At 45.7% G+C, this 9,931-nt stretch overlaps 1 protein-coding gene across 15 annotated transcripts in view; it reads right to left on the minus strand.

Annotated features, from left to right (window-relative positions):
* The window catches only part of PARP6 (poly(ADP-ribose) polymerase family member 6), a 33,359-nt gene extending 26,065 nt beyond the window's left edge, over positions 1–7,294 (minus strand). For 7 of the 15 annotated variants that reach the window (XR_011568741.1, XR_011568743.1, XR_011568742.1 and 4 more), the window contains exons 1-7: positions 5,689–7,067; positions 3,606–3,812; positions 2,901–2,978; positions 2,078–2,172; positions 1,589–1,649; positions 1,270–1,360; positions 466–532 (exon numbers count right to left, since the gene is read on the minus strand). Coding sequence is in view for 12 of the 15 variants with exons in the window: in XM_070797026.1 (XP_070653127.1) it covers positions 466–532; positions 1,270–1,360; positions 1,589–1,649; positions 2,078–2,172; positions 2,901–2,978; positions 3,606–3,608 (395 nt within the window). In the remaining 3 variants the exon portion in view is untranslated. The other 8 variants (XM_070797020.1, XM_070797023.1, XM_070797018.1 and 5 more) reach the window with 8 other exon arrangements.
* Positions 7,295–9,931: the final 2,637 nt, after the last annotated feature.

Here is a 9,931-nt window from a genome sequence, read left to right on the forward strand (position 1 = left end):
CTGACTTACACCTTACTCTGTGTTCTTTCTAAACTTTACATTTTCAATTGTATTAGAACAAGTATACACTGGACTATATTTAGAACTTGACTGAGTTCACTTCTCTTTATATACCAAATACTTATTTAGCAAGGTGCTCAACACATTTAGTAAACTAAAACGGTCCAAAATCCTAGGGCTCCACTATGAGGAAGTGTGATGAGCATAACTCTAATTCCAGGGTTGTGTTTTCCTTTAAATGCTACGTAAATGCTAGTAATGCTCTCACCTCCAGGAAGCCTCAAGGGCACATACACCAAAAACACAAGCTCCCCCACCTAACCATAAACTGGACTCCCCAAATTTATTTTAGTCTTTCTTGGGCACATGTCAGAAATACACTTTTGGAAAGAAACATTCAAGAGTCTGCCTGTCCTATCTCTCTTTCCCTCAAACATTCATAACCAGAAAGATCAAAGTTCTTACTTTTTCAACTGAAGACCCAGCCCAAATCCTTCCTTATTTGATGGCTGGAAAACCTCAATTGATGGTTCTGCAAAGAGAAGAAAAAGCTCCTACTACATATACATGTCTATCCTCCTGGGAGTCCAAAGCCCCAGTTCAGTGGATTAGCTTCCTCAGATTTCAAGAATACTCTAAACAATAATGGTGGAAAACGAAAACCTCTGAGGCAGAAGGTAGATTCTGGGAACTGTCTGACCAATTTCAAACATCCTCAACTTCTATTAAGGAAGCTGAGGAGAAGGGGAAGAATAAATAATATCAAGGAACTAGAGAAAACAATTTCATTAACCAAGAAAGTCTTTAAGGCATGACTATTAGGTGATAGGGAGAAGGCAACGGCACCCCACTCCAATACTCTTGCCTGGAAAATCCCATGGACGGAGGAGCCTGGTAGGCTGCAGTCCATGGGGTCGCTGGGAGTCAGACATGACTGAGCGACTTCACTTTCACTTTTCACTTTCATGCATTGGAGAAGGAAATGGCAACCCACTCCAGTGTTCTTGCCTGGAGAATCCCAGGGACAGGGGAGCCTGGTGGGCTGCCGTCCATGGGGTCGCACAGAGTCGGACATGACTGAAGTGACTTAGCAGTAACATTAGGTGATAGGGAATGAAGATAACAATGAGAGAAGACTGAAAATCTCCTACCAATGGCCTTCAGATTACACCAAAAGGCTTTGTTCCTAGTTTTTCTCTATCTCAGTTAACTTAGAATGTTGTATTAGACTAGTCAGAGCACGCAGATGCACAAAGTCACTGCCTTTACCCGGTCCATCAAGGTACTGGGAGAGAGAAAATCGCAGCCTCAACACAATAGGTTCTGTCCGGAGGACCTTCCAGGCTGTAGAAACTTCCTCCTACAAGAGTAAGGGGAATGGTTTCTAGTTCAGCATCAGAGAGAAATGGCCTTTGAAGTGTTCACTACAAGACACACACATGCACGCAGTACTATCTGCTGATGGTCTAGAGATAGGCACAAAGTATACGTGCTTCAAATATAGCATTGGGAACAAGACTCCAGGCCTATGTGGCAAAACCCACAAGCTCAACTAGACCTGCTGCTGGCAGGTACTAGCATCACTTACATCCAGGAAGCTGATGTTGATGTGGAGGTCAATGTCCACGTCATCGATAGTTCCATATTCTCTATAGAGATACAGGTGATCACATGTGAGACTCATTAAGGGAGAAAGAAGGGAACAGAAATTGAAGTGGAAAGAGAAGTGAGCCTGGGGATAAGGGAGAGGGAAGGGTGGAAGGAGGCTCTGTAGTTAGCTACAGCCACTTTTACAATCAAAGCCTTTGCCAGGCCACAAGCCCTTCTTACCCCCAAGGTGAAACTTCAGTCTAGAGGATCTAGGATAAGAGGGAACTTCTAAGAAAAGTAGTTATACCTTCCTAATTGCTCCTGTCAGCCTACCTTAAATATTCTGAGCAACTCTCACCATCATTAGGCTCAAAACTTATGAAAGTCCACAGACCCCAGCATCACACCGTAAAGAAAAACCTCTACCCTTTTAGCAACTCACAAAGAAGTGGCTGAGCCCCCTACCATCCCTGAAGTAGAGCCCCACCTGATGGATACAGAGTTCTCACTGTAGATTTCCTTCACAGCTTCAATGTCTGCATCCAGCTGTGGGTGCCGATATAGGTCAGCTGCACAGCTTCCCTGTGTCAGCAGCAAAAATGGTGGAGGAGGGAAGAGAAAGAGGAAAACAGAATATGAAGAAACATCAGGAACAGGGAAATCAAACTATAGCAACACATACAAGCAAAAGCTGCTTTATGAAGGAGTTCTTGGTGGTGGCCCTAGTTAGGGATTTCACTGACAGACAAGTCACCCCCCATAAGCACTCTAGGAGGTTTCAGTAGACTAACTGCAGGTTCTGCTTAAGGAGTTCACATCCTTAAGTTTCAGCTTCTCTCAACCTTGACCAGGACTCTTTAGGTATCCCTCCTACGAGAACTCAGAACAGGCTGAAGAGTACAGAATTTAACTCAGATTGGTTCTGTCTGCAGCGTCCAACATTTCTGCTCAGGATCATGCCCTGGGCAGTGACAGCACTGAACAAACACTGCTAGAAGAATCTTAAAAAATTTGACCCTAATGAATGAAATGACCCCTGCTGGCTAGTGAGGGAACAATCAGAAAACAACTGTTTCCAACTAAGAACCTATGGCTAAACTCCATGCACAGAGGGTGTAGTTTATACTGGAAAAGATGAGAGTTCCAGGCAAGAGCAAAAATATGAGATCAGCTCTGACCAGATAATCCTCAGATTACACTGACACTGTATCTTCATCTCTGCTCCAAAATAATCTCTTTCACTCCTGACGTATCCAGAGGAAAGTATACATTTAGACCATCCAACATGGGTTTAGGGGCTGTAATCTCACCTGAACTCCATAGAGAAATTCCTCTGATTCATTGTCTCCCTCCGAATCATCATCATTCCAGAACTGGCCTTTGATGTCCTGATGATGAAAAACAAGAAATAAGGGTGCCTGGTATCTCATGGAACAGAGTGGGGTTAAGACAGGAAACAGATTTTCACAAATGAGAGGTCCCTTGGGATAGAATAACTGAGGCCCCAGTCCCTTTGCTGCTTTCCCCTGACCCTTTGGGGACATCTCAGTCTTTTCCCGAATCCGGTCATATCCATGGTCTAGCACTGACTTGCTGGCACAGAGGAAAACAATAGGGAATTTTAGCCTTCTTAGGTATTGGGTATGATGACTGAAGCTCTAGTAGCCAGTGGGGTAGGTATGCAGAAGGCTTCAATATCAAGGTTGATTCTCAGGCATATCTACGTTCCATTACAAGCTGGCCTCTTCTGGATCATTACCCAAGGCAGCTCTCAAGCACACCTCGCTCTTTTGTCTCCTAACTCTTCTATCCCTTCAAGTATTTAACTCTCGCCTTCCTTCCCAAGAAAACTCCCTAAACACACACCAAGTAATACTGTTTCCATGCCCCATCTCCTTCCTTTAACTTCAAGTAGCCACCCTATCTTCCAAAAGGGAGCAGAGGGGGAAGGTGAGGTCTGCAATCTGTTTCATCTACCCCCTGGACAATCAGAAAGGTGGGCAGTGAATTCTCACCATTGGGTCAGTGGGTAACACACACTCCTAGGTCAGTGCTAGGCAGCACCCCTCCATACCACCAGTTGAACCCAGGCCAACGAGATGGGCATTTAGGAGGCCAAAAGAGGAGACAAGGGTTGGGAGGGGGGTGGCGATATCAGGGGCTGACTGGAGATCAGCTGAGGAAGGCAGGATCTGCTGTTGTGGTGGTAACAAGTCACTGTCCTGCAGAAAGTAGACGATTGATCTCATCATCACTTAACAGCTGGGTGGCATGTACAAAAGCACACATTTATGGGTACACTTTTATTATACATATGTACAGATACTGGTACACAGAAACATACTTGCATGCATGTAGACACACTTGCACACAGTTCTTTAAAGAGAATGAACCATGAAAGTACTACATAAACATAAGACACTACTGTCCTCCAGCTGGAGAGCTGTGACTGAAGAAAGTCCCTGCTCTAGTTCATAACATTGTATCAACTCCTGAAGCCAAAATGATGATGCCAGGACCAGAGGCTATGCTACTCAGTCAAGTCAGTTCATTTTAGAATGTTCTTCATAGAGTCAACCAAAATCAGAAGCAGACACTTTTTAAAAAATCTTTATCCCCAGTTATTTCTCCAAATTGAATGTTTATCTCTTATTTTAAACCAGTATCCTTAGAAGCCTTTCTATAACAATCATAGCTAAGTTTAAAAGTCTCAACAACTCTGACCATTTTCTGATAGACAGTCTGAGTTGTCACAGCCAAAATAATGCCCTGGACTCCTCTTGGAACCTACTCTCCCCAAAATGTAATAATGATCTGAAGAAATGCTCAGAAAAACACTAACTTCTAGCCCTTGTGCAAAATTAAAAACCACTGCTTCCTGGCTTTGTATTTATCAGTTTCATCCACTCCAACCTTAAACAGAGGTGTTCTTGATCTTCAGCATGGTTCTCTTGCATCTTAAGTATCTAGATCAGCGGCTCTCAAGTAAGGTCTGTGAACTGGCAGCATCAATATGACCTGGGAACTTGTTTAAAATGTAAATTCTAAGATCCCCCATTGAGACCTACAGAATTAGAAACTCCAAAGGTCTAGCAATCTGTTTCAACAACCCCTCAGAGTTACGCTGAGAACCACTGTTCTAAATTCTTGTGCATTCCAAGGGCCTGTGGTCTGTTCCTCAGACACCAACGTAAACCTGTAACTAACCCAGTATGGTGACATAAAGCACAATGCCAGGGAAAAGATCACAGTAGTCCTTCAGCTGGCAGGGCTGCCTGACCCATCAAAAACAATATGCAAAAGCAAATTGCAACTAAAGTTCTTAGAGAAGAAATGGCTTGATATCTGAGACTTGCTTTAAAATACAACTCAAGCACAAAAGGCAGAAGGGGCATTGGGGTGGGCAACAGGTGAAAAAAAATGGCAAAGTGATGACTACTGATGAAGCTAAGTGATGAATGAGCACATAAGCATTTCTTATACTACTTTTGTGTATAGTTGGAGATTTTCATTTAAAAAAAAAAAAAAATCAGAGACTACCCTTGGAAGGGCTCTCCCTAAAAAGTTAACTCTAAATAAGAACAGGAAGATTATCACTAAGACTCCATAAATGCCTCTTTGCTGTTCTTCAAACATATCAAGCATATTCCCACCTCGGAGCCTTTGTCCCTGCTGGTCACCCTCCTTGGGATGCTATTCACCCAGATATCCACATGGCTTACTACTTTACTCTTTCAGATCTCTGCTTGAAGGTCACCTTGACTATCCCATATAAAACAGCAAAACCCCAACATACAATACAGTAGCACTCTCCATCCCCCTTCCTTGCTTTAATTTTTTCCATAGCACTTACCACACTCTGATGTACAAAATGTTTGTTTGTTGTATTTATCTCCCACCAGAATGTAAGCTCTATGGTGGCAGAGGCTCTGACTCTTTTCATTGTCTATATTGTCAGTCCCTCAACACATATTTACTGAATGAATGAACTGTCTGCTGGAGACCTAAGCCAAAGGGGAGATACATACAAGAACTTAAACACAACTACATAGACAAAAGTCATACAAAAATAATTTTAAAGAGCAAGACTCCATTCACCTTCAACAGTAGCTGAGAACCAGAACATGAAGATCTGGGGGCTGGGTTTGTGAGATTTGAAAATAAACAGTCAGGTGCTGATCTGGATGATCACAGAGAAATAAAGAGGGAGGCACTAATGTCCAGCCTGGGGCGTCTTCGGCTGGGTGGTAGAATGATGGCAGCGTAGGCCAGAAATACCAACTTTCACAAGCTCTCTGTCACTGTAGAAGTCAAGAAAACTTAGTCTCTCTCCAAGGGTTGCTGCTGCTTGCTTTCTGCTGTTATCATAAGGAGAAAAAGATAATTCAGAGGGTATTTTTCCTGTCCAGGGAAAAGACAATTCAGAGACTACCATCTTTTTCAACCCAGGCTGCTTCAGTGAAAGGGAGTCCCACCTTCAACTCTCAAAGCTCATTCCTCTGAGATGGAGAAAGGGTTTAAATGACGAAGAGTGGCAAAAGGGGAATAGTGGGAAGTTATCTAATTCACAGAATTACATTTTAAACAGGAATAAGCTGGAAAGATAGTCTTTTTCAAAGCTTTCACGTTACCTATAAAAAAAAAAATCAGGGGTAGAGAGGTCAAGTAACTTGCTTAGGTTCAGGCAAGTGGAACTGGGACTTAAGCACATTTGATAGGTTCCACTCACATCCACTCTTCCTGTGATATGGTCACAAGCAATAAAGGGAGGTGCTAATGAATTAAGCAAGAAAGACCTATCCAACTTATCTAAATGAGGTAAAGAAGGGAACCTTTCAAGAAAACCAAGGCCAAATATAGACTGTGTGAAGAGCCCAGAGAACGGTGTCTGTCGGTCAGTACTTCGGACGACAGCAGAAACAGGGAATTTGCACGGGAACTGGCCACATGTAATTAAGCCTCAAGCCCGGACCACAAAAGTCGTGGTCGACGTCCACGAGCGCTTCTCGGTGTGACAACTTTACACCCAGTCAAAGAAGCCTCCGATCTCAACGTTTAAACTCTGGATTTGACTCCCACCTTTATGGTCCTGGGCAAGGAGGCTACTCCGCTCTACAGCAAGTGCTCCACCCGGAAAGCCTAGGGCATGGAACAAAGAGCGCGGCGGCGAACTCCTGGACCTAACGCTATCCCGGGTACGCGGCGGAGGGCCGGGCCGGGGTGAGCCCCCGAACACTGGCTGTCACCCGCGCTTCCAGAACAGGCCGTGAGGCCTCCCTTGGGGGGAGCTGTTAGACCTCTTCTCCGTTTTCCTCTGGAGACCCCCAACACCTGCCTCCCGGGAAAGAAGCTTTGTGCCCGATCTGTGTCGCTAGCGACCCGGCCTTGAGCGACGCCTGTCAAGGCCAGGAGGGCACCTCAGAGCCACCCGGTCCAAGCCCCTCACTTCATCCACCCCGGCCGAGGAGAGGCGGGCCCCGCACCCTTTCCGCGGCCCGGCCGCCCAGCCCGGTCCCGGTGGCAGCCGCCCCACAGGCCGGCCTCGCGAGTACTCACGGCGACCCCGGGCCGCGCGCGGCCGCCGCCGAGGAGACGAGCGGCCCGGGACGCCCCGCGGGGGCGGAGCGGCAGGCCAAGGGGCGGGGGCCGGGCCGGGCGGGCGAGGTCGCGCGCCCCAACGCCTCGTCGTTCCGTCACGGCGGCGCTGAGCCACTTTGCGCACGCTCGCGCGGCGGCACTGTGGTCACGTGGCCCGCTCGGAACCAACTGCCTAGCGGCCTACCTCTGGGCGCGCCCCCGCCCCGGACTCCAAGCTTGGTGCGCCTGCTCAATGGCCGCTGGTTGGGAGGGGGTGCGGAGCGGACGATGGCGCCTGCGCTGTGGGTCGGGACCGGTGCCAGCAGAAACAAGAGGCGCCCCACGGGTCCGCGGAGGGTCCTCTAAACAAGACTTTAAGTGTTTGGCGCCTCCTGTGGTTGGGAGGACGGAGGAAGGAAGGCAATCCCGGCTCTTCCTTGGAGCCAGCGCCGCGGATACAGATTGAGAAGGTTCCCCTGAGACTCAGCTGACTCCAAGAATCTCTAGTTTGTAACACCATTCTTAAGCTTAACTCTTTTGCTCCCCTGGTAGCTGTGATAGACTGGAAAGTACTCTGGCCCTCTGAAAGTACTCTGGAAGAGCGATGCAGATGAAAATTGGAGGAAGATTATTAGAAGTTAGGTGCTGATAAACTGATTTCCAGGTGTAAAGTCTAGAACTTATACTGGAGGAAATGGGGAGCCATTAATGGCTATGTCAACGCTTTAGAAAGACTGATGATTCAGGCATAGTGTATAGAATTAATTGGTAGGGAGACCCATTGGAGATAAGAGACCAATTCGATTTTTAATGAAAGGTTAAATCTGGTTTTTAATCCAGATTTAGACAATCTGGATTCAAAGCTTGGTTTCAGCACGTACTGATTGCTCAGGCTTGTACCAAGACTTTTACTTTCTGAATCTTAGTTTTCTCATCTGTGAAGTGGAGACAATGGTATCTTTTTAATGGGGATGTTGTGATGAGGATGAAATGTGATGGTGTGTCCAACCATATGAATGTGCAAAGTATTTGACCCATTATATCTTACAAAACAGAAATTTCATATGGTTCAGCCTAACACATATAACTTATATGCAGAGTACATCATGAGAAATGCTGGACTGGATGAAGTACAAGCTGGAATCAAGATTGCTGGGAGAAATATCAATAACCTCAGATATGCAGATGACACCATACTTATGGAAGAAAGAGAAAAAGAACTAAAGAGCCTCTTGATGAAAGTGAAAGAGGAGAGTGGAAAAGTTGGCTTAAAACTCAACATTCAGAAAACTAAGATCATGGCATCTGGTCCCATCACGTCATAGCAAATAGATGGGGAAACAGTGACAGACTTTATTTTCTTGGGCTCCAAAATCACTGCAGATGGTGATTGCAGCCATGAAATTAAAAGACACTTGCTCCTTGGAAGAAAAGTTATGACCAACCTTGACAGCATGTTAAAAAAGCAGAGACATTACTTTGCCAACAAAGGTCCATATAGTCAAAGCTGTGGTTTTTCCAGTAGTCGCGTATGGATGTGAGAGTTGGACTATAAAGAAAGCTGAGTACAGAAGAACTGATGCTTTTTTTACATTTACATCTCCTTGGATAGCAAGGAGATCCAACCAGTCCATTCTAAAGGAAATCAGTCCTGAATATTCACTGGAAGGACTGATGCTGCAGCTGAAGCTCCAATATTTTGGTCACCTGATGCGAAGAACTGACTCATTAGAAAAAATCCTCATGCTGGGAAAGATTGAAGGCGGGAAGAGAAGGGCATGACAGAGGATGAAGTGTTTGGAAGGCATCACCGACTCAATGGACATGAATTTGAGTAAACTCTGGGAGTTGGTGATGGACAGGGAGGCCTGGCGTGCTACGGTCCATGAGTTTGCAAAGAGTCGACATGACTGAGCGACTGAACTGAACACATTTAAAGTAACCAGCAGAATACCTGGAACTAGGATGTATTTCATAAATGGAAGCTGTTAGATGTGGTTATTATGATTGTTGACCTCAGACATGGCCATACCTCCCTTCCTCTTTAATCAGAATTGGGTGTCTTGGGGCTCCCCACATATCCCTCTTTTCCATCAGCACTAATAGGGAAAGGTTTATCTTTTATCTACTTACCTTCCTCATTCTCTTTTTTAGCAGCCATGAAATTAAAAGCCATTTTGGCCCTTGACAAAACTATGACAAAGTGTGACAAACCTTGACAAAGCTATAACAAACCCAAAGAGCGTATTAAAAAGCAGAGACATCACTTTGCCAACAAAGGTCTGTATAGTCAAAGCTATGGTTCTTCCTGTAGTCATGGACAGACGTGAGAGTTGGACCATAAAGAAGGCTGTTCAGTTCAGTTCAGTCGCTCAGTCGTGTCCGACTCTTTGCGACCCCACGAATCACAGCACACCAGGCCTCCGTGTCCATCACCAACTCCCGGAGTTCACTCAAACTCATGTCCATCAAGTCAGTGATGCCATCCAGCCATCTAATCCTCTGTCATCCCCCCTTTTCCTCCTGCCCCCAATCCCTCCCAGCATCAGAGTCTTTTCCAATGAGTCAACTCTTCACATGAGGTGGCCAAAGTACTGGAGTTTCAGCTTTAGCATCGTTCCTTCCAAAGAACACCCAGGACTGATCTTTAGAATGGACTGGTTGGATCTCCTTGCAGTCCAAGGGACTCTCAAGAGTCTTCTCCAACAAGGCTGAGTGCCAAAGAATTGATGCTTTCTAACTGTGGTGCTGGAGATGACTCTTG

The sequence above is a fragment of the Bos indicus genome, chromosome 10, assembly GCF_029378745.1.
Source record: "Bos indicus isolate NIAB-ARS_2022 breed Sahiwal x Tharparkar chromosome 10, NIAB-ARS_B.indTharparkar_mat_pri_1.0, whole genome shotgun sequence".
NCBI lineage: Eukaryota > Metazoa > Chordata > Mammalia > Artiodactyla > Bovidae > Bos > Bos indicus.